Source organism: Chinchilla lanigera, unplaced genomic scaffold (assembly GCF_000276665.1).
Source record: "Chinchilla lanigera isolate Chin_1 unplaced genomic scaffold, ChiLan1.0 scaffold00004, whole genome shotgun sequence".
Taxonomy (NCBI): Eukaryota; Metazoa; Chordata; class Mammalia; order Rodentia; family Chinchillidae; genus Chinchilla; species Chinchilla lanigera.
In genome coordinates this window covers 39,056,291-39,080,569 of record NW_004955405.1, presented here as the reverse complement: position 1 = coordinate 39,080,569, position 24,279 = coordinate 39,056,291, and the positions used below count along the sequence as shown (strand labels likewise).

The window sequence follows — 24,279 nt, the reverse complement described above, 5'->3', positions numbered from 1 at the left end:
ACACCGCCACGGTCACCACCGGGGAGGGGGAGGGGAGGGCCCTGCCGCAAGCCAGGGGAAAGCACGGGTCCCCTCCTGGTATCTCCCAGTTCTGCCAGACCTGTGTTTTCCAAGTACGTCCACCCCACTACTGAGCTTCCCGGATGCCTCCTTCACGGTGAGCGTGGAAGGAATGCTACGTGGCCTACGTCAGCAGCGCGCGCGTTATGAGCGCTCACTACTACCCAGGCAGGGTTGGAGATGGAAAAGCAGTGAGGTCGCGCAGCTGCTGAGGCCGCCCAAGGTCCCGGAGCTCAGCCTCACCCCGGGCTGGTGTCTCGAGAGACCCTGAGTGCGACCACAGGAGCACGGCCCTGCAGGCCGGCAGGAGGCTCCGCCCCGCCCGCACCCGCTCTCACTCCAAAAGGGCAGGAGAAAGACGCAGCGTCGGAGCGCCTCTTGTCCTGGAAGTTGGTGACAAACCCCCAGGAAGCGTCACTCCACCCGTGAGCTGAAATGCAGGGAGGCCGTGTCGGGTCCTGGGCTGTGGCTTCCGGTGCTGCTAGCCCGGGCCCCTGCGACTGTCGCCCGCACTTCAGGGGATTCTTCGCTTCCTAGGAGTCCTCCTTCGTTCGCCTTCTTCCTCTTTCCTTCATTTCCTAAATGTGCCAAGCGCCAATCACACATTCATCCATTCAACAACCATGTCCCAGGTGCTACACTTGAAGCTTTGTAGGGAATAACAGCTTTGACCCTGAGAATGCCTGATAGGGTGTCACCGCCTTGTGAAGCGGCCGGCCCACAGGTGACCTGGAGACCACCCCGCTGGACCTCCGGTGGTCTGAGCAGGGCACCTGCCCCGCCCGTCTCCTTACTGCAGAAGTCATTTAGTACCTACTGTTTCCACCCCTCCTCTTTCTCTCCTGCTGATCTCTCACTCCTTGGACTCCTGCGCAATCCTCAGCACGGAGGTTTGTACAAAATCATGCCGACGGTTCCCAGAGGCGGGCCCGGCAAAAAGACAGAGAGCCGCAGGGTGCTGTCCTTAATCCCGGCATTCCGAGGCTCTGCCTGCAGTCGTCTCCCCGGCCTCCGGGGCCGGCCCAGGTTCCGAGCCCTGGCCTGAGACACTGCAAAGCAGCGTTGTGTGCTCCTGCAGCTCCATTCCTGTCGCCTTTTGCAGACTGCTGATCAACGCGGACGTGAGCGAGGCCTCGCTGAGAGCCGTCCCTGGCAGCAAAGGGCAGCTCTGGGCGTCCGACAGGTGGGTACTGAAGTGAGATGAGCCTCCCCGACTTCACCATGCGTATGTGGGCAGCGTGGCCGGCACTGGTGTTTTATACTAACACATGCGCGTGCTGGGTCTACCACGGGCATCTACACTGCAGTGCTGCATCGGCAATAAAAGACCATTCACCGAGTCATGGCACAGCGGTCATCGTCTCGCCCCCTCGTGAGAGAGGCACAGTTACTCCGTTCTCAGAGGACAGGGGCACCTTCCTGATCTTGAAGACTGCCCTTGGAGCGGGCTGAGGCTGGGCTCGAACTCAGGACTTCCTTCCCGCTGGAGCAGGGACCCCTGTGGCCACGCCTACTATTTACATATTGCTCTGTTCCAGCCCGAGTTGAGCGGCTTCCACAGAGACCTCGAATAGTTACCATGCAGCCCTCTGTAGACAAAAGTACACTTTAGAATGATCGGAAACTTGCCATTTTCCATTCTTCATTTCAATCTGATACTGTCTGGAGGACCAATCAGAAGATGCGCTTTTCAACCCCTCATTTGCATGTGAGAACAACCAATCAACAGACATCTTTCATTCGCACATTCACCCATACACCAGGAGGCCAAACAAGCTTTTGATTGGACAGTTTCCACATGGTGAGGCCACAAGGAGTTTGACGGGACAGTTTTCCCAATGCTTCATTTGCCTGGGAGGGAGACAACGTGGGAGTCTGGGGTATAAAAGACGCCTTTGCTTCCTCCTGAGGACCACTGTGAGCCTCTTCACCACCCGCTCTCCCTCTGCACAGCGCCCCAGCGCCCTTCGTCCCCGGCTTCAGTAAATGTACACTTCTGCTGGCTTTCCTGTGTGGTATCCAATTCTTTCTTTAGGACACCAAGCCCCACAGGACCCTCCGCCCTTAAGTCTTCCCATGTAAGGACCCTCAGTCACCTCTGGACGTCCCAGTGCCCTCCAGGGTACAGCATCATGGGTTCTGGGGACGCGGGAAGGTGGATGTGGCCGGTGGGGGTGCGATGATCTGTCTCATGCTTACGAGGTCAGAGCCTGCGGGCCTCGGGGGTTCCATAGCCCCAGATCACAGGTCAGGCCCAGGGCAGCCCCAGGGAGCGGCGCAGACACCTACCTCGACCGCACTACCTGGGCTCCACAGCACGGGCTGCACGCGTTCACCTCAGGGCCTGGCTTGGCTTTTATTCCCCCAAGATCCTTGCCCAGGCCTGGATTAAGGAGCCCACAGGCAGGAGGCCGTGGCCTGCAGCATCCCCCAGACCCAGCCGTGGCCTTCAGCGTGTGCACTAGATTTAGACAACACTACTTAGCAAGTCAGATTTGATCAGCCGAGTGATAAACACACGCAGGGCTCGTCAGGCCCCGCGCGGTACCCACATGACAATGGCTGTGGCCTGCCAGGGCTGTGCCCAGCAAGGCCTGGCCAGACGCCCCACCTGACCTGGTGGCCCGCAAGGGAACACAAGCCCACGGTCACGTGTGTCGGCGGAGACCAACCCGCTGTCCCGCTCCCACCTCACCCGGCGTTACCTAGGCCTCCGTGCCAGTCATTTTTGTTAGTGTTTCAGCCAAAAGAAAATCACGGCACATGCCGTTCCCCGATGAGACAAACAATGAAGAAACCGCTCCACCAAGCGAGCTCATTTTGACACAGGCAAGGAAGAGAGCGCGGCTTCCCTCTGTGGCAGGAAATAAATACATAAGGGGGTTTTCTGTCCCTCAAGATGCTTCTCCTTAAGGAGAGGGCCAGCAGATCGGCCTCATTGTGCTGCACTCCTGGGACCTTGGAAGATGAACAGCAAGCGGCTCGGAGCTACCTGTGGCCCCTTCTCTTTCAAGCCGGTCCCCGGGCCACGAGTCAGTGATGCCAGCTGCTCCTGAGCTCCTCGTGTCTGCCGGTTCCTTACGGAAGTCCCACGTCTCCGCAGGCCTCGCCTGATCCTGCCAAGGAAAGGAAACCTACGGAGAGGGCGGGGAGCCGCAGAGGCTCGAGCGGGGCGCACTGTGGGGTGTGAGGCCCAAGCACGCAGGGGCACCATTGGCCAGTCGGGCTGGAAGGTGACACAGTACCCCGGAAGGACACTTCTCAAGCGAGGCAGCCTCCAGCCTCCTAACTTGCAAAGGTCACTCCGGCCTGCAAGTGCCCTTCAACGGGTGTGAGACGCTCACACTGCCCGGCGGACGTGGGAGAGATAGCTGCAGGACCGCAAAGCTGTGAGCTGGGCTCACGTCCTAGCAGAGCGATCAGCTTCCTCCGGCTAACATGTGCCCTCTGCAAAGACTACACGTTGCTCCCTGCTAATGGACTTCCACACTGTGCTTGAGAAGAAGCCAGAATGTTCCACATGTAAGAACCATGGGCTTCGTGGTCTTTTTCGCTCTCCCTTTGGTACTGGAGATTGAACCCAGGGCCCAGCTCTACATGTATTCATTCATTCTTTCAGGATCTACTTAAGTCACTAAGTTGCCCAGGCTGGGCTCAAACCTGTGATCCTCCTGCCTCAGCCTTCCAGAGTGCTGGGATTACAGGTCTGTGACACTGAGCCTGGTTCACCCTTAGGGACAAGTGGGTTTTCGAGGTGCATGAGCACAGTCCTCTCTCTCCTCTCCCTGGCTGTCTGCATGAGGCTGTGGGACCAGAAACCCACAGATCGCACTTCCCAGGGCACTGAGCCCTCCGCCTCGAGCCCCGCTGGCCTCCCTGGCTGCCTGTGCCCGACTCGCTTCCATCTCCGTGCTCTCTGCTCATCAGGAGAGAGGCCCAGAACCTCTCGGCTCCCCTGGAACCCCGGATCCTGGCTGTGGGTGAAAGACAGTGGCCAAACAATGTCCCCACTGAGCTGGGACAAGAGCCCGTGGCAGGCTGAAAATCAGCCTCTGGACCAGGAGAAGGAACGGGGAAGAAGTCACACTCCTGACAGCTGGGCGGGGGGCGCTCAGAAAGGACCTGCGAGCGGCCTCCTAACACTGGAGGAGGAAGTTCCGGATCCTAAGGGGCGCTTGCCAGCCTCGCCCGGCTCCTGCTGGGCAGATCCCTCCTGGCTCAAGGACACACGAAGGCTGGGAGTTACGTCTCAGTTACTTTTCTCTCCTTGCTGGGACAAAATACGTGACACCCAAAACTAAGGAAGGAAAGGTTTATTTAGCTCACACTTTGTGAGGTTTCAGCCCGTACTCAGCTGGCCCCAAAGTACAGCGGCACATGGCAGAGGGCAACTGTTCACAGTGGCACAAGACAGCAAAAGCAACAAGGGCAGGAAGTGGAGAGAAGGTACAAACAGCTTCTCTCTCTTTTTTCTTTTTCCTTCTGTTTTTGAGACAGTCTCACTATATATCCCAGGCTGGCCTCGAACTCACAGCACTCCTCCTGCCTCAGCCTCTAGAGTGCTGGGATTACTGGCGTGCACCACTATGCTTGGCTGGAAAAAGCAAGTTTTAGAGGCACAGGCGGTGGGGGACATGCAGGGCCAACCTCAGACCCCTCCCAATTTCTTGCCTGGGCAGCTCAAAGGGCCCCACCCAGCTATCCCATCACCACTGGCACCCGGGAACACAGCAGCAGGACAGGGCCGCCTTCCTCAGAAATAGGGTCCTGCAGGCCTCTGCGGCCCCTGAGTCATGCTGGAGCAGGTGGGTGCCTTGGCCCAGGCTTGGTGTCCTCCCAAAGTGGGGAGTTTGGACATAGAGGTGCTGGGCACCCAGTGGCCATCCACTTACTTTGGGGGGTGTTGGGAGGGAGATTTGGGCCCCTTTGATGGACAGAGACTTCCGGGGGTGCCCCCAGCCCCTCTAATGCTGACCTGGAAAGGACCCATGTGTCATCTACACCTCCGCCCTTCCTGTAGCCACGGGTCACCTACGGCGCCCGAGGCCAGTCACAGCCGCAGCCTCTGGGCCCGGAAGCCTGGGGAAGTCCCTGCAAATGACAGGGAGCTGGAAGCAGGGGTGCGGCGGGTGACAGAGACATTTACCGACCCACTCGCCCGAATTCAGCGGGTCCCAACCCAGGCCTGGTCCTCCGAGTGCCACCCGGGCCACAGACTTCAAAACCTCTTGAGGAAACCAAGAACACAAAATGTCTTCACCGTTTTCACTGATCATACGAGCAGTGTCCTATTTTAGATGCGCTGGGTTAAATGACGTTTTATTACAATGGACTCCACCTGTCTGCTCTGTCCTCACAGGGAACTACCGCCATTTGCAGATGACGCACGTGACTTACACTGCTGAAGGGCAGCGTCGTTTAGAAGGACCCTTAAGCTGAGCCTGACGGGGAGATCAGGGAGGGCTTCCTGGAAGAGGCTGCTTCTGAGCACACAGAAAAATTAGCAGGGGACTGAGCAGGCTGCCGCGTGCCTGGAACTCTGCGCGTTTTCTAACGGAAGCCTTCCTCATGAAGCCAAGGGCGCTGTGTTCCTACGATACCAACAGGGTCTCCAGCGCTGGGAAAGGTCCAGTCCAGCCCCTGACTGAGCCCCTCGGTGACTAGTGGGGAGGTGGGGTGTCCACCCTGCACCCACACTCCGAGACTCCGCCGCCCTGGCCCACAGCGCCTCTCCTACAAAGTGCTGGACAACCCGCCAGGCTCTGCGTCAGCTCTGCCCGGCTGGGAAGGTTCAGCTCCCACGGCCGAGAATCTGCTTGCGCTGTGTCATGCACAGAAAAATCAGATTACGGAGAGGGGCCCGCTACACCCAAGGGTGATGCAGGAGGTGACCGCTAGGAAAACGGCTGCCCGTGCAGCTGTGTGACCACTGCCCACTGCCGAGGTCGTACCGCTGCCACGCGCCCTCCTCCCGTGGGAACGTCACACACCACGCACGCGGGGACGCAGGAGCCCCGGAGGGCAGCACGCGGCTCTCCAGACTTGAGTGAGTGGGCTGAATGTCACTGGCCCCCAAAACCCAACTCCGAGACAGAGCAAGCCCCAGGCTAAGCCCATTTTCGGGGTCAGGCAGCACAGCAGCTCTGCCCAGAGGGGCTCATTTAACAACTGCCACCCGGTGAGTCTGGGATGTGCATTGAGTGGCCATGCAGTACACATGCACACGTGTGCACACGCATGTACACACATATGTACAGATGCACGGGCCTCACGGCCTTATAAATCAGTGTGCCAGGTTTACCAGTCAACACGAAGTCCGCGAGGCACACAATATAAATCGCCGCAGTTAGCGCACATTGCGGAGATGACAGCTGCTGCCTCCGGCAGGAGGCGGGATTGGTGTGACTTGTTCGTCTCATGATTCTTCAGCCGAATTCCAAATGTGCATCTGCAAAGTGCCTAAGCCTGCAGTGCTGGGGCCGGCAAGGGTCCAGGTCTCCCGGTAAAAAGTCCCTGGTTGCTAACTGCACCCAGACGCAGGGCCAACTGCTGACGGACGCCCACGCGGACCCTGATGTTGCGGCTGAATCCTGCTGATAGCGCACTCTGCAGAGGTCAGGCAGAAGCCCCAGACCCCACCCCAGTCCTTCTGCATCTACCTCTAGCATGCCCATCTGTCCTGGCTCGCCCGGAAATCCGACCAGGGTAGCTTTCTGGTTCAGGAATAATGGAGCTGCTCACCACGGCAAAAAGAGGCAGAGCTGGTCCCCGCTTTCCCAAGGAGCCCCGCGGGACGCTGTAATTTGCATTAATAATGAAGTATGCTGGCGAGTGTGTGCATAAGATCAGGTTAGTGTAATGTTCATCCTGCAGGTCAGCGGCCGTTCTGCCAGCCTGACAGTAAGTAATATCTTTGCAGAAGGAGCATCCACAGCTAAATCAATTAGGCACTTTGGTTGGTAGACAGCTGTTGGGTCAAAGCAAGATAATTAGACGGACTCGTCATTTACCAGGTGGTTGGTAATGAAGGGATCGCTGCCCGGGGCTGGGGCTGAGCAGTAGCTGCTCTCCCTCCCCTCCCCCGCGCACACCAGGCTCAGCGTGGTCCTTCGAGGACACCCAGGAGATGTTCCGGCCGCTCTTCTTCCTGCGTGGCCAGGCGCCTGGCACAGAGCCTTCACGCGGTCTCACGCCTGGCTGACCGAGTCTGGGTTCTGCTTCTTTCCAGGGTCGGGAGTGGCCTGAGGGTCCCCGTCCAGGGCTGGGGCTCTGAGGCACGATGTACCAGGCTGAGCTGGAGACTCCCAGCCCTCCTGAGCAGATGAGAAGCGATCCGGAGCCCCAGCGGGGATCTTTGTGGGGGGAGTGACAGCCTCACGGGGGAAGGGAGCCTAGAGGGGGCGGCCTCAGCATGTTCTTGAGTAACAGGTTATGGGCCGTGAGCAGTGAACACCACAGGCTCTCCGCGCCGGGCAGCCCGGGGCATCTCCAGTGACCCTGCGAGACGGTGACACAGCCGTGCCGGCCACGCCCTGCACTGACACAGCAGGTCTGCTTTAAACAGCCCTGAGCAGACCCAGCACACGCAGGAGGCTGAGGACCACTGAGCAATCCCAACGCTTATGTCACACACAGCAGCACCAGGGCCGAGGGCGCGGGAAGCCAGCCTCAGAGCAGCTCCCAGGGTACGAGGTGGTGCAGCTGGAGGCAGCTGCTGAGTAAGTCCTACACGGCCTCCTCTGAGCCCCTGCGGACCACCAACCCAGCATCAAACCCTCCGGAAGGGCGGAGAGGACCCCGTCCACCTGCTGCCACCCGCCCTTCCAGCCATCTCCACACAGTGCCCGGCACCACGCTGGCCCAGCCACAGACCCCTCCGGTTTTCTGAGGGTGCCACAGGCTCTCCCGGCTGTGGACCTCGCTCCTGCCGTTCTCCCTGCAGGATGCTGTTCCTTGTCTCGTCCCGTACACTCCGACGCATCCTTCGAGCTCCGACCTGGGGACCTCCTCCTCCACTCTGCAGGCTTGTACTCCCCTGGGACGTACCCCAACTGCACAGAGCTTCCAGTTAGCATTTCCGCCGCGCTGCCCGGGCGCCTCCCTCCCCGCGCCTCGCCTCCCTGCTTCCTCCGTCCACGTCTGTAGAAGAAGCGAAGTGCATCAAGCACTGCTGAACAGCTCTCCAGCCTTGGTCTATGGCAAGCTTTTATGGATCTAACACTTTCTACTGAATCAAAGTCTTGGCCCTCCGAGTGTCTCCAGAATGTGGCAGCCCCAGTGGAGTTCTCGGGGTTGTCGCTCCAGCCAGGAGACGCAGGCCTCCCTGCCCTGGCCCCGGGTCTGCCCTGGGAACTCCAGGCCTCAGGCTGACTTCCTAGGAAGGAGTCTGTCCCGAAAATCTTTGCTGCCCTGGAGAGATGGCGCACTGGATGGTCACCCTCCTGCAGCCCCGCCAGGCACGGCTCTGTCACCCACCGGAGAGCTGGGCAGTTGTGGCGAGTTGCTGAGCCTCGGTCATCTGGACAGTGGGGTCCTCGACGAGCTCTCAGCGAAGCAAAGATCCAACGAGGTGCTGCGGCTGCAGCTCTGTGGGACGTAGAGAGCCCAGCCAGCTCCGTCAGGCACCACAGACAGCAGACTTGAGGGGCGTTTGCAAAACACCTGGGACCGTCAGAGGCGAGCACCAGACGCCCAGAGAGCGGCCACTCTGCCTCCTGTCTCTCTTCCTTCCCTTTTGCCTTCCCACCGACCCCTGCTTCCCCTCAGCACACGGAAGACGATCTCTGTGTGACCTGGGTCCTTTTCCTGCACCTTACTGATTTGCTCATGTTCCCCCCTACACACACACTTTGCCCATAATCCTTCTGGATCTGGGACACGGACTGGCCCCCGGAGCTCCGAACAGCCTGCGGAAGCTGGACCTGCTGCGCCCCACGGGAACCAGATGTGCTGCTTACACACCAGTCAGCCTGTGTAATCACAGAGCAAGTCCAAGTGCTAAAGAAAGCCCGGGTGGGCAGGGCAGAACCGCAAGAGCGCGGCTGCGACGGCAGGGTGGGCGCGCGGAGGGAGAGCGGCCTCGCCCTCACCACCGTCTGGGCCAGTTACGCCCTGCGCACGCCCAGCAGCGGAGCTCTGCCCTGTGTGTCTGAGCCCAGCCTGGTGCCCACAGCTGCGCCCGGCCCACAAATATGCAGCTGGCAGCTCCTGAACTTTCGGTGACTTCGTGCCAGCTGATCTGATCCACAATTACATTTTATTTTGGGGCCAGGGAGACAGCTGAGAACCGGGAAAATTACAAGACAACACGGTGCAGTGCTGCTAAGAATATCCACTACAAAGCTGTTTGTTTTTTAACCAATTGTTTTAATGGTTAGAGGTTTGCAGGACACGAAAATAAGAAGATTCTGGACGCTGCCATCAGATGATAGCCAAGCTTCCCAAGGGAGGTGTAAGCCTCAGTCTGGTGAAAAATCCAGGTTTGCTTTTTGGTTTTGAGGGGGTGCAGTGGTTCCTGCAAGAGGACTTCACTAGCAGCTGCTGGTAAACCCGATTTGTAGCTGCTCTGCAGCCAAGTCCGTACAGAGCTAGCTGCTCACCAGCCATGTGGCCTTGGATTGCTCGTGTACACCTACAGGCTTCAGTCTCCCCTTGAATAACACGAGGAAGCAATAGGGGGCTCAGGGGCCTACAAAGGGCCCCCCTGGAGTGTCTGAGTAGCATGGGGCCGCCAGAGCAAGGGCCAGTGCTGAAGAAGGAGTCAGGCGTGCCGGGCAGAACCGCACGAGCACTTCCGTGGTGGAAAGTGACTTCCATGGCACCTTCCCAGCCCAACACTGGTTCCTCATCATATAAATAAATGGTTCCTGTTTTCACCAGCCCATAGCAAACCCAAATAACCAGACCCAGAGGAAAAGGAGATCACCGTTTCTGGAAACGGTCTGGTGCCCAGCAACCAGAACGTCTGTCGTCCGCCTGTGACAGCCCTTCCTGGGCTCAGCAGCCTGAAGGCCTGATGGGAAAATTCAGGGCACTGAACTAGTGTGCATTAGTGTCTCGTGGACACAAAACAACTTGTTCCTGTCCTCGGAGCCACATGGCTCTGAGGTCCCCAGGACAGCCCCTCCAGAGAGGGCCACGCAGGGGCCTTGCGTAGGACTAGAAAGGAACTGCCGCTTGTAAAGGAAGCCAGGCTGAGAAAAACCGCTGAGACAGCACCCCGGGAAACAAGTGGTCTTCCTGTAGGGCATTTCCCCACTGCCAGCTGAAGGGGCCAGACACGTGTGCCCAGGCACCCCCGAAGAGGGACGGTGACGGCGACAACGCCCACCTACGCCCTACCCAGCGACCCTTAGCTGCCGCCCTTCCCCTCCCAAGCTCTAGGCCAGCGCCGTGTGAGCCCCTCACCCGGACACCCACAGGTCACCGTGAGGAGGAGGCGGCCTCTCCCCGGATGGCCACTCTCCCAACTGGCTCGCTGCGACAGCGGGCGGGGCTGACCTTGGCCGACGCCAGGCTGCATCAGGGGGCACCGGCAAGGACAGCTGACCTCAGTTCCCTTCTACACCCGGGGCCTGCACCGAGCTGCAGGGAGGCGAGTGCGCCGATGACAGCAGATAGACCTGGGACTGCAGCACTGCACATCCCCGTCGCACCCTGTGAGGGGGATGAACCGGCCTGAGGTCACACAGCAGGAAATGGGGGTGCCGGGCTTTGAAGCCGGTCCGACTCTGAAGGCGAGGTTCCCAGCGCAGAAGCCACCTTTGGGACCGTCACGGCCCGACTCAGCATCCTGCTTCAGTGCTCCCAGCATCCCAGTGAGGTTGCTGCTGGGAAAACTGACGCCCGCCAAGGCTTGTCGGTATTCCGGGTCGTGCAGCTGGCTACAGGGAGAGCAGGACCTCTGCACTCTCCATCACAGGGTGCGGGGCGTCACAAGGGGCCAGGCCCTGCGTGGTGTCGGGGAGATGGCGGGGAGCAGCAGACCAGGGGTCACAGCAGAAAGAGCTCTGCCCGGGACACCCAGCATCGCCCACAAACACGGGCTTTGGCAGGCTTTCGCAGGAGCAGCTGCGTGGTTTCACGTGACTTTTGGGAAGCCCCTGGCGTGGTCCGCGCCCACAGAGGGGCTACAGACGGCCGCAAAGACGCGGTGCAGACAGGCTGGGAGACTTGCCCAGGGCGGCCAGAGCCTGTGGGCACCCGAGGAGCCCTGAGCTCAGGTTCCCTGCAGAGGCACAGCCTCTGGCAATGCAAAGTTTGCAATTCCCAGGTGAATCTGGCCTCACCCGCCTAGAGCTCCACCAGGGGACACAGGGCGGGAGGTGGCACCAGACTTTGAGCCCACCGTTTCCAAAGGAGCAGGCAAGAGGCTGGGGCTGAAGTGGGCCGAAGCCTTCTCGGGGCTGAGAGCTCAGCACCTTGGAGGCCGGGCACTGATGTCCATCACGCCGGGTCCAGAGTGAGGAAACCAAGAACTCCACACCCAGGCAGGCCCGGGGCCGCCACAAAGCCGCAGCCCTCTCCACGGCAGCTGTTGAAGGTCGGAGGGGCTGCGGATAATGGCTCCCCACACCGGGTACCAATTAATGTCCCCGCCAAAGCGCCACACCAGGACCTGCAACCCACATGCAGTTGCCAAGGCAACCAGGCCTCCTAACTTTGCTGCCTCCTCAGAGGTCTTTCTCTGCTCCAAGAGAGACTCAACACCAACAGCACCCCTCTCACTAAAGTGACCAGTCACACCGACCGAGTCCCCGCCCACACAGTGGCACAGACAGTGCGGTTTGTAGGGCATCACCGGGCTGGGATCCTCCCACCAGGGAGCAGGGTGCCACAGGTACCCACGTGGGAGCCTTCGGGCTCTTCCAGCTGAGCCCCACTGCTAGGACCCTGGACTGCACAGATCTCAGGGTCCAAGCCCCCGGAGCGTCTGAAAGCGTCACCCAACACCACACCGCGGCACTTCTTTAAACATTTCATGCCAGAGTTTCAGAAACGTCACAGGTTGAGTGTCCCTTACCCAAAACGCTGGGCCAAAAGCATTTTGCGTTTTGGATTTTTCAGACTTTGGAACACGCACACAGTCCCCGTGAGGTACCCCAGGAGCGGGACTCGGCGCGCCTCCCACACAGCCGAGGGTAACCGAGTGCAGCATTTCCAGGGTGTCTGCTTCGGGGCCGGCACGGACCACGAGGTCAGAGTTTCCCACTTGGGGTGGAAACGCGGGGGATCAGAAAGGTTTGGGTTTAGGAGCATTTTGGCCTCAGGTTTTCTGATTAGGGACGCTCCGCCTGTTCAGTGGTGGGAAGAGCAGGGAAGCAGCCACTGCGGGTCAGATGTGGGAGGCGGGACGAAGTTTTGAAGCCAATTTTGCAGTTTCTCAGGGCTGCACACCCCCAAACGACACACACGGACAGGAAGTCCCCGAGGCTTACCTGGATCGGGTTGTAGAGCTCCTGCAGGGGACTCCGAGACCCCTTCCGACAGCAGATGTCCACGCCGAAGGGATTCCTCCGCATGACTGAGGAGAGAAAACAAACTCGTCAGAAAGGCACCACAAAGGTTTGTTGACTGACAAAGATAAAGGCATCAGGAGAGGGAGGAAGCAGGCAGGAAAGGAAAAGTGATTGCTCCTAGCAAAGAAAGGTACCCATGCCCAGGCTGGTCCAGGAGCCCGGCCGCCCAGTGTCCGCCCACATTCACACCCAGCGTGACAGAGGCCAGGCTCGGAGTGCGAGACAGGTGTGCTCAACACCCACTGCGGTGAAACCACGCACAAGACAAGACTGCACCTCTGCTTTTCCTTAAAATGTTTATTTTCCCCATCGGCGTTTGCAGAACACAACGATCACATCCCTCGGAGGGAGCTGGTACACGAACGTGACACATCCTAATTCTGCTACTTCGCCTGCCCTCCCTCCCTCTCCCTCCACCTCTCCTTCCCCCTCCCCTTTGAGAAAACTCTATCTCACTACTTCCTATTATCTGTCCTTTATTTTGCTCTTTATAGTTACTAGGGGCACGCGATGTTTAAGCTTATGTATCTGGTTTTTTCACGTAACACTATGGTCTCATGGTGCATCCACTTTCCTCCAGATGACTCCAGTGTATCCTTCTTTATGGCAGGGTAGTGCTCCAGGGTGTGTGAATACCACATTTTCTTTATCTATTCATCTGCTGATGGACACTTGGGCCACTTCCAAGATTCAGCTACTGTGAACTGTGCTGCTACAACCATAGGTGCGCACAGATCACTGTGATGAGGTCTCTAACTCTTTCAGGAAGACACCTAGAAGGAAATGGTGTAAGAAACTTAGGAAAGTCCCGGCCCAACGTGGGAGTCTGTAAAGAACGTTTCCTAGCCTGTATCCTTGGGCCGCGGAGGGCTGGACGCCTTGTGGAGACAGAGGCCCCTGAGTCTTTGCGTCTAAGACCTAGGAGGGCTCACACACGTTATAAAGACCACTGCTGAAGGGAACAAGCCCGCCCAGTCGCAGGGACGCATTCTGGGCACCGCCTCGCCGGGGGCTGCGTCTCCTCCTGCAGACACCGCGGGAGGAACGCACAGAGACAGACGGGGGGACGCGGCCCTGGGGTGCCATCGGGGGAAACTCAGCCTCAAGCAGGGGAGGCTGCCGCCAGGGAGCACCACGCGCGGCTGCAAGGGAGCTGTCAGCAGAAGCGGGACACTCCAGCGTCACCGTGAGAGGTGGCCACGGGAAGCATGGTCAAGCTGCTCACCATCGCCCAGGGGCGGTGACTGCACACAGTGGCCCGAGCTGACCTGGGCACCACGCAGGTGAGGCAGGTGTGTGTACGCCGCACTGCCTCACACGAGAGCCACTTCTGCACCGCGGCGCCATGACGACCACCACCTTGCCCGGAGCTAGGACTTTCTCAGCTCTGTTTGCCCCCTGCACCTGCACTGACTGACTGTGACGATCCCTGGGCCACCCGCGCCCCTGGTCCCTGGGACCTGCGGACCTGGGCACAGGCTCCAGCCTGCAGGACTCGGAGGCCGGCCGCTCCTGCGCCTCCAGACACTGCACGCCTTTGCGGTAACACGTAGCGTGGGGCAGCAAGGATGAAGGTGTGTGGTTCTCGGCAGGAAGAGGGTGCGGAGCGGACACTGCAGGACCCCCGGCCCCGAGGCCAGCGGAACCACTGCTCCACGGCGGGACGCTCCCTCCTCCCCCTCCTCGCTCACGACACAGATGACGCATCGGTGACAGAGACCCATGGGGGGCAGGAGAGGGAAGGAAGGCGGGAAAGAAAGAAAGAGAAGAGGAGGAAGGAGGGAGGCAGGAGAGGGGAAGGGGAGCCAGGAGGAAGAAAGGAGCGCTCACTTCCTGACAGAGGAGGAGGCAGAGTCTCCCCAAGGGGAAGGGGTCGGGGGAGAGGAGAAAGACCTCCCCTAAGCCCAAGAATTCACCCACACGCCAGCCCCTCGTGTCCTGCGGCAGACAGCCTGGGTTCCCAGGCTGGCTCTGCGCAGAGGTCACCCCGAGATCAGAGATGCAAGGCGTCACTTCCACAAGCGGCCGGAATCACTCTGCAGCCCAGGCTGGCCGTGAACTGGTGATCCTCCTGCCTCAGCTTTCCGGGGGCTGAGTTGTGGATGCACACCACCACACCCTGCTTTGATTTTTTTTTTCCGCAACTCCTTAACAAAAATCGGTAGTGTGCTGAATGAGGGCCCCGGGCTGGAGTTTGTGGACCTGTCCTCCGAGAGCCCCAAGTGTGCCAGGGCTGGAAACACAAGCTCCACACACAGCCCACATCCCAGGGGGCGGGGGGGCTACAGGCGAATGTCAATGCATAAAAGCCACCAGGACTGCCTAAGTTGTCCCCAGAAACACTGCCTCTTTGTTCCCCCACTGTGGCCCCAAGAGGGGGGAAAATATATATATAGATATACATATATATATATATATATATATATATTCCTTGTGTTTTTCTTTAATTTATTACTTCATTTTTCATTTCCACCAAAAAGGAGGTAAACTGTTACAAGCACGCAAGTTGCCCTCGGCGCACAATGACCTTGCAACACTTCAGAGGAGAAAAAACACCCATTAAACTTGTAAAATTCTGCCCAGGCCATGCAAGATTAAATCCTCCCCACAGTGGCAGACGGGCCCATCCAGGCCCGAGCCTGCGCGACGGCCACCATGGAATCCATTAAAAGCCAGCTTTTATGGGGGCAGTATTATTTAATTGGTTTATTTTTCTAACACAAGACCTCTAAAATGCCCTGACCGTGTGGGGCCTGCTCCCCGCAGCCCTGCCCGGGACTCCGTGGGGCGCCATGCGCGAAGGCAGCTCCGGCACCCCAGGCCACAAACGCAAAGGAGCCCTGTGTGCTTTTTATAGGTATGATAACAAGCGACAACAAGCCTGCTGGGCACCGTGCCCCACGGACCCGCCATTTCCAGATCACCCTGCCCAGCCTCCCTGACCTTCAGCCACTTGCCCAAGGTCAAGGTCATGCGTAGACCTAGCAGGCTTTGCTGGCCAGTCTGTGAGCCCAGGGCCACTCTCAGCCCTGTTGAGGGCACAGCCCACCGAGCCACACGGGAGGAAGTGGGAGTCCAGGGAAGCCAAGGAAAGACAGAAGCCTCGAATCTCCCCCATCACCCACGCTGCCGTTCCCCAGTGCACGCTCGCCAGCATCTCTCTCGGGTTTGCTGACCGGAAGGGGACTGGAGGCAAAGGCCCAGTAATCTGCATGCTGTAGGGTTACCCCGCACACCCTGGGGCAGGGCACGGATGGTGTCCTCGAATTCCTCACTCAGATTACAGAATAAACAACCCCGCTGCCTGGCTCCATGTGCCCCCAAAGACAGCCTGACATTTTTACAGTCACAGCCGTGGGCACCTCCGGAGGCCAGTGTGGATTAGGGTACACACACTCCCCAGAAGACGGGCCCTGTGTGCCCCTGGGGGGGTGAGTCCGTAGGATGTTGCTTTTCAGGGTCACGACCGACTGCTGGGCTGGTCACATCCGCAGGGCAGCCATGGGGACCCATGTGTTCCCTGGGAGACGAAGGGAGGCTCGGTGACCAATGCCAGTCCCTTGGTATCCAGGGGGCACTGGTGCCAGGACCTCTGCTAATACTGAAATTCACAAATACCTCAGTCCCTCATAAAAAATGGCACCAAATTTGCATAAAGTGGACATGCATTCTCCATATACTTAAATCACTGCTAGATTGCTTATAACACCTAATCCAATGCAAATGCTATGCAAATAGTTGTTAAACTGTATGTTTTGTTTTTCTGAGACAGGGACTCACTAAGCAGTTCAAGTTGGGCTCGAACTCACTAGGTAGTCCAGGCTGGCCTCAAACTCAGGGTGGTCCTCCTGCCTCAGCCTCCTGAGTGCTGGGATTAGAGACGTGAGCCAACACGCCTGGCATAAACTGTATTGTTTAGGGAATGATGACATGGAAACGATCAACACGTGGTCGGTACGGATGTTGTTTTGTTTTGTTTTGTTTCTGGATATTTTCCATGGGCGGCTGGTGGAATCCACGGATGTGGGACCCGTATTTAGCCCCTGTGTCTCTGAACAAGTGGCTCCAGGAAGGCTGGCCTTGTCTCCGAAACAATAGGGAATGACGACTATTTGGCACGCACAGGGGTGGCAGCTACCACTAAGGCACACGCGTCATCAGTGGCACAGCAGTCCCATGAGGCAGGCGTCGCTGCGGCCCCTGCTTGCTGCTGGGACCACGGGCGCAGCAGGGTGGGTGACACGCTCGGCTCTTACGGCCAGTAAGAGGCGGAGCCAGGATCCCGACCCAGGACATGATGCCGCCTGTCACTACACAGGACCAGCACTCGGGTCCTGCAAACCGGTTTGTCTCCAGGGTTCCTCCTGGCCTCAGACCTGGCTGGCCAGACACGTCTAGGACACGCGACCCAAGAAGTACCGCGGCGTTACAGGATCAACAAGATGATCATCAATGGTGATAACACGCGCTCGTTGCTTCACTAGCCGAGTCTGCCTGGAGCTCCGGGCTCCAGGTTTGGGGTACAGACTCCCTCCCGATCACCCTCAGGCTGGTTCTGCGGTGCACATGCAGGTCCCTCAAGGCTCACGAGTGATCCTGGATTTCACAGCGTCCGTGACAGCGTCAGACAGGTTATTTTTGCTCTATACGGTGGAAACGCCCACAGCATTACAGCCATATTTTCCTGTGAAAATGAAAGGTCTGATGATCAGAACCCCTAGAAACAGATGCCTGAGGACACTCAACGGTGGTTTCTGCCACCTGCCCACCTTGTGAGTTTTATTTATGCATCGCTTATTTTTTCCTTTCTTAACTCACTGGAATCAAAGACCGTTCTTAAAATCTAATTGGCTCCACTTACAGTACGATTTCTTGGACCAGGAACAGCTTCACATATTCTCAGATCATCAATGAAGCCACAATTAAAAGCCAGCCAGCGTGTTTGTTGCACTCGGATGAGGGGTGCGCTGTCTCTAGGCACGCCTGAAAACCGCCATCCGAGGGTGACGGCAGGGCCCCGCGCCCGGTGTCGCCACCAAACCGCGGCAATGCAGCCTTTGCGGGACAGGGTCTCCTCACTACAGGCTGAGGAGCCCCCCTCCGCAAATCCAAGCCCTGAAACGGCCTGAAACCTGGGGCTGCTCTGAGCATCGCAGTGCTCGAAAGGTTTCAGATTTTGGATTTTTGGATGAGAAATTCTCAGTTGGTAAAGCCCACGTAAATATCACAAAAGCTGAAATCCGGAACACTTCTGGTCTTAAATATTCTGAAGAAAGGACACAGGACCTGTGTCCCCTAAACCATCCGAATGACAACTATCTACACAGCACTCATTTATTGCAAGGCACCAGGGGAGGTAAAGTGCCCAGGCAGATGCTGGGGGTTAGATGGAAATACTATGCCGTTTTACACAGGGCCCTGAGCAAAAGCAGATCTACTATCTAGGGGTGGCTGTTCTGGAACCAACCCCCATGGACACCAAGGAACTGCACTACTAGAAATACTACAAAAGCAAGGATCCCCCCAAAAGCTAAGATCGGCAGAGCTAGACCGCGGGGTGGTTCTTAGAACCAACCCTCTTGCCTCTGTGACCAGCCCAGGCCTAAAGTTCTTCCAGGAGGGGATGGGGTCAGGAGGTCCCAGGCTGGCTGCAGCGCCCCTCCTGCACGGGTCACGTGTGTGGGGCTCGGCCGTGGCTCTCTGCACCAATGCAAAGCACGAACACCCCTTGGAAACGCTATGCCTGGAACCCACACGGCGGCTTAGCCAGACTTCCGGGGAACGACTCAGGGGTGTGGACCAAGAACCAAGACTGCGGGGGAGCAGAGGGCTCCAAGTTCAAGGCTGCTGCTTCCCCATCCCGAAAGGCTTAGAGCCACCTCAATCCTAAGCACTTCCCCTATGGGTGAGAGTTCACAGAGGTCAGCAAGTCCTCCAGATAGGACACTTAGAACTTTGAAATCACACAGGACCTGGTGGCTTGGTGGGATTTCATTGTACCCCAATGACTCCACGGGGCTTTGAATCCGAACTCATGTTCGGAGTCAGAGGGGTTTGGGGCCTCACCTGGCCACTCCTGCTCATTCTGCAGAGGAGAAACCGGGCCCAGCAAGGGGACAGAATGGCCAGAGGCCCCACGGCAGGGCCAGCGCAATGCCCCCAGTCCAAGCCCCAGCAGCCAAGCCCGCTGGTGGCGGTCATGGTGGGCCCTGCACTCCCCACCGCCTGACTAAGGACTCAGCACTCGGCACGACCACAAGGGCTTCGCGTCAGTGAACAGAAATGAAACGCAGGTCAAGTAAGCCAAGGATTCACAGCAACACCGATTCTGGGGGCGCTTAACTTAGCAAGGGAAAGAAGAAGGCAAGTTAGCTCTCTCCTAATGGCCTCTTTTCCAGCCAATTCTTCCTCAAAGTGTTTAATCACCCTTCTTAGAGTGATTAAGACAAACAAAGACTTAAACCAAAATTAGTATGACACGCGGTGCCATGACGCTACAAGCGCTCTAAGTAAACATTAACCTCATCCCTCCTCCTCCTCTTCCTCCTCCTCCTCCTCCTCCTCCTCCTCTAGTCTTTGCAATCACATTGGATGGAGGGCGCATCACACCCCTTTCAAAGTCAAGGAAATGGAGGCTCAGACAGGCTGAGGAATTTACTCAGTGATGGAGCTAGTGGGCAGCAGAGCAGAACGCAGATCCACCCCACAAACTCTGCACAACCCCAGAAACCACCCAAACAAAGCATGTTTACCTCCTACAGGTGGCCGGGGCTGGAAGGGACACGTGTGTACGGCAGCGTTCCCATGGGCAGGACACGAGACCGAACACCCACAGCCTAAAGGAGGAGAGGTTTGTTTGGCTCAGGCTTCAGGGGATCCCGTCCATGGCTGGTGGGCTTCAAGGCAGAAACATCATGGCGGCCAGGAAGCAAAGCGGGGAACAGTGCCAGAGAGGAACAAGCCGGGGACCAGACATAGACCCCAAGGCCACGCCTCCACGGCCCGCTCAGACACACCCAGAGGTGAGCTCTACGCTGTCAGAAGCCCTCACACGCTGAGGTGAGCACGAGGTGCAGCCTATGCCACCACGAAGGCCACCGCACAGCTCTGCCATCCTTTCCTGCTCAAAGTCCTCCAACAGGGACAACCTAGAACCACCAAAGCTGTTCCCAAAGCACCTCCTTCCTCCTGGAGACCCCAAAAGCAGGTTCAGGGAAGGCTGCGGAGGGGCTGGGGCTTTCTGTGATTTGGGAACCATCTGAGTCCTTATTACAGCCACACCCGCATCCCCTGTGACTCAGTGTCTCCACTCCGACGCCCTCCTGCTGCCCAGCCTCTGGGAAGTGGCCGCAGAACTGAAGTGAACTGAACTTTCGGCAGATAAAGGTCAACAGTATAAATCTTCGAATTAGGTAAATGTTCTCGGCATAACTGGAAAAGAGAAAACAGCGTTTCCTCTATGAGCCACGCGGTGTATTGAACCTTCCCCAGGGTGGGGTCCAGTGCTCCGGGAGGAGGAATATCACATCTGCATTGCAGCGTTTTCCTACCAAAAACCCAGGGCCACCCCATGGATCCACCAAACCAACGGCCTCTGTTGGAGGACTTTGCCCACCTGCACACATGTGCCCAGAGCACTGGGCTGTGCCCTCACCCAAAAGCTGGAGACCAGGCCCAAGAGCAAACCGGCTGTCCCCACACAGGCCGGTGCACAATGAGCCACATTAGGACAGAAGTGGCTGGTGAAGGGTCACACGGCCACCCGGGGGACGGATATGCCAGCCGGGGCAGCATCTTCACAGCTGGTTCTGACTGCGAGAAGAGGCAGAGTGCAAAGCGCATGGTCGAGTGTGTGTCCCACCCACATCCCCACACTGCAATCTGAGGGGGCCTGCAGAGCTGATCCCATGGGGGCATAGAGCCCTCACGAACAGGACTGTATTAAAGAGAGACCCCTCCGTGTGAGGACCCAGCGAGAAGGTGTTCTCGGTGCACCTGAAAGCAAATCTCACAGCACCCTTGTTATGGTCTGTATCTAGATGTCCCCCCTAAGCCTCATGTAGCCATGGGGTGGGCTTCTAGAGTTTATGAGTGATCCATGGTCCAATGCTGGGATTATGGGTGTGAGTGCTACACCTGCCCTGAGGCAGGTAGCCTGCATGCAATATAAGGGAGGGAAGGAGGCTTGCTCTCTTCTGATCCTCCCTGCTTTGTTTGTTGTTTTTGTTTTTTCTTTTTCTTGGTCCTTTTGAGTCAGGGTCTGTGCAGTTCAGGCTGGCCTTGAGCTCTTTTTGTAGCCCAGACTGGTCTTAAACTCGCTAGGATCCTCCTGCCTCAGCCTCCTGAGTGCTGGAATCACAGGCATGTACCACCACACCCGGCAGCTGCTCCTCCCTTTTTGCTCTTGCTGTTTTAGCTGATTGCCATCACCACGAACTGTTGCCCTCTGCCATGTGCCACTCTGCCTTGGAGCCAGGTGAGTATGGACTGAAACCTCCACACACTGTGAGCTGAATAAACCTTTCCTTCCTTCATTGTGGGTGTCAGGTATTTTGTCTTAACAACGAGAGAACAGTAACAAAGACAACCCTGATTCTGAGCTTCTCAAACTCCAAAACTGCAAGAAATCCATTCCTGGAGTTTAGAAGCTGCCAGGTCTATGGTATTTTGTTATAGCCGCCAGAATGGACCACGACACAAAGCCAAAACATTATCTCCAGTACTGGGGTCCACCACCTACCCACACACCATGAGAGGCTGGCAAGGAAAGGGCAGGAGGCACCAGGCATTCGAAGGTTAAGAAATCTCCCCAGCCCCACGGCATGGGTGCAGAAACAGACACCCAGGACAGCAGGCTTTGTCTGAGGTCGCCCGGCTGGTTCCAGGCAGAGCCTCGGCAGAAGAGCGGCTCCCGACACCTGTCCTCACTCCGTTCTTCTTCGACGCCCAGGTTTCACGTACACACAAACCTGACACCAGAGTTCAAGGGAGTCGTGAGCATGGGAGGGGCTGGTATTTGCCTATCTTTTTCTTTTTAATGCAGCTGCAATTCACGAAGTGGATTTCGGAGCCCAGTGATACATCACAGCACATGATTTGGAAACTCTGCCTGAGGACAGGGGAAAGAGCTCAGCAGCACAGTGCCTGTCCGACAAGCACAAGGTCCTGATTTCGAGTCCCAGTACCAAAAAAAAGAGACAGAGAAAGAAACTCTGCCTAAGGCATCCTGAGAGTCCAGGCCAGACTAAGCACGTCCACTGCAGTTCAATCTGAGTTCCCAAGCTGGGCATGGTGGCGCACGCCTGTAATCCCAACACTCGGGAGACTGAGGCAGGAGGATCGCTGCAACTTTGAGACAGCCTGGGCTACAAAGTGAGCGCAAGGCCAGCCTGAACTGCATAGCGAGACCTGTCTCAGAAAGACCAAAAAAAAAAAATCTGAGTTCCCTCATGAGATGACACGCTAAAATAAACCCGACAGAGTGCTCAAACCCCCACATCTAAAACCTCCTCCCACAAAGTCCGGCATGGTGACAGACGCCGCTGCTGCCCCCTGGGCTGGGTCCATCACACCCGGGGGTCCTCCCTGACTCCTTCTCACCTTCCAGCCCAGGATGACCACCACCCTGTCCACCAGGGCTATGATTAAACACCCTTCCCCAGTCCTCTGCTGACCCCTGGCCCTCTCTTCCACACTCCCAACCAGTGCCACAATGATCTGAAGATGAGCCCCACACCGCAGTGTGGTCGATGCTACAAAGCCCTACCACCATCTTGAGCAAAACCTCCAGCCCTGACCCAGCCCAGGCAGATACCGGTCAGCTCACTGGTTCTCAAAGGCCCACAGGGCCTTTGCACTCACTGCTGAGCCGCCTAGGATTCCCTTCCCAGCTGCTCTCTCCTCCCTGCTTCTCTCACCACCTGTCAGTTCCTGGAGACGCACGCATGTGCACACACGCACACGTACATCTCCCGGATGCCTCCCGCCTCCTGCCCTCTGCGTCTGTCTCACCGTCTCTCTGTGTGTCTGTCTCTCTCCCTCCTTCCCTCTCTCTGACTCTCTGGCTCTCACTCACTCTGCTCTATTCTTCAAGGTTCTTATCACTTCTTTTCTTTTATTTCAAATGCTTTGTAGGTCACAGCCTATGGGCTCTGCAAGGCTGTGGGCTCCATGCCCCAGGGAACCGGGGGACCCTATCTTCCACAGCTCCAGTGCCAGCCAGAGCGCTGCATTCAAGGCCTCTGCGGATGAATGAATGAATGAGCGAAGGAACGAACGAACCCGGTGTCTGATCGGTCACTGGAGCCACCAGGCTTCTGATCACCGGGAGGGACCACGCATCCCTGAAGACCCAGAGCCCCTGGAAATGGGCTGGGAGGCTGAGGATCCAACGAAGGCCCTGGGAATTCTTGTCTCAGAAAGGTCTGGGGATACTGAGGCAGGCGGGGAGGCACAGGTGTGCCCACAGAGCAAGGCAGGCGGTGACGACAACGCTTGCAGGTTCTGCCTCCACCCAAGTCCTGCACACAAGTGCAGTCGCTGTGCGGCTGCTTATTTCCCTCTGTGTAGTGTCTTTGAGGTTCATTAAAATTATAGGATGTGTCTGAACTTCGTTCTCTTTCAGGGGTGAATCATATACCCTGGTGTGCAAATACCTCACTGTGTTTATCTACTCATCCGTTGCTTTTCGTTTTGTTTTGGGGACTGAAGATTGAAACCCAGGACTTCACATTGAGCTACATCCCCAGCAATTCCCCCCTTCTTGAGACAGTCTCACTAAGTTGTCCAGGCTGGGCTCTATCTCCAGAACCTCCTGCCTCAGCCTCGCAGAGTGCTAGCAGGACAAGCCTGTCTTTTCTTACCAACTGGTCCTTTTTTGGCCAAATATGAGATCTCTGGCGCATCAGTCTTGAGCCTCAGCGTCAGTCATGGCCAGGAGACACTCGTCAGCTCTCTCTCAACTAACGTTCCAGCGAGGAACCAGGGGGAGTGCCTTGGGTAGGCGCCATGTGACCGAGGGAGGGACCCGAGGCTGGGCTGTGGCTGCAGGAGAACCACTGAGGCAGAGCTTGGGTGCAAGCGGGAAAGTCAGGCCATGGAGGCTGCAGCCCACGTGAGAAGGTGACCCCAAAATCGTCTGAGAGGTCAAAGTTGTCTCCTTAAAAATCCAGGATGATTTCAAATTAAGTGCAGAACATGTCCAGAAAAGGCAAACCTGTAGTCACAGGAAATGATTCAGGCTGCCCGGGAACCGGGTGGTGGGACACACACACACACACACACACACACACACACACACGTGCGCGCACGTCAAGGCCTCTTTCTGGAGCTGGAAATGTTCTCAACTCGGGCTGTGGCGCTGTGTGTACAACTCCGGGACTCTATCCTGAACCACAGAACGCTATGCTCGGAGAGGGGAATTCCAGGCATAAAATCTCAGAGAGGCTATTTTAAAAAATAAACACAGGAAGCCTTTGACAACAAAACCCATAATATTAATATTTTCACGATTCTGACCCCTCTGAGTAGCAAATCTATCTTCCAACACCAACAGCAAATGTTGAACTGAAAAACTATTTCGACTTGAGGTTGTAAGTTGAAATTTCCATGTGTACACGATTCTGAGGCATTTAAGAAGCTTAAGATCCGCCATCTAAGCTTGAAGTTTTGACTTCACATCCTTGGATATTCATCTGCTCGC

The 24,279-nt window shown here is 57.3% G+C and overlaps 1 protein-coding gene across 2 annotated transcripts in view; it reads right to left on the bottom strand.

Annotated features, from left to right (window-relative positions):
• Chst11 (carbohydrate (chondroitin 4) sulfotransferase 11) overlaps positions 1 to 24,279 on the bottom strand; it is a gene marked incomplete at its 5' end in the record, with an annotated part of 149,085 nt that overhangs the window by 53,561 nt on the left and 71,245 nt on the right. For both annotated transcript variants that reach the window (XM_005374594.2, XM_005374595.2), the window contains 1 exon segment: positions 12,498 to 12,583. In XM_005374594.2, the coding sequence (XP_005374651.1) occupies positions 12,498 to 12,583 (86 nt within the window).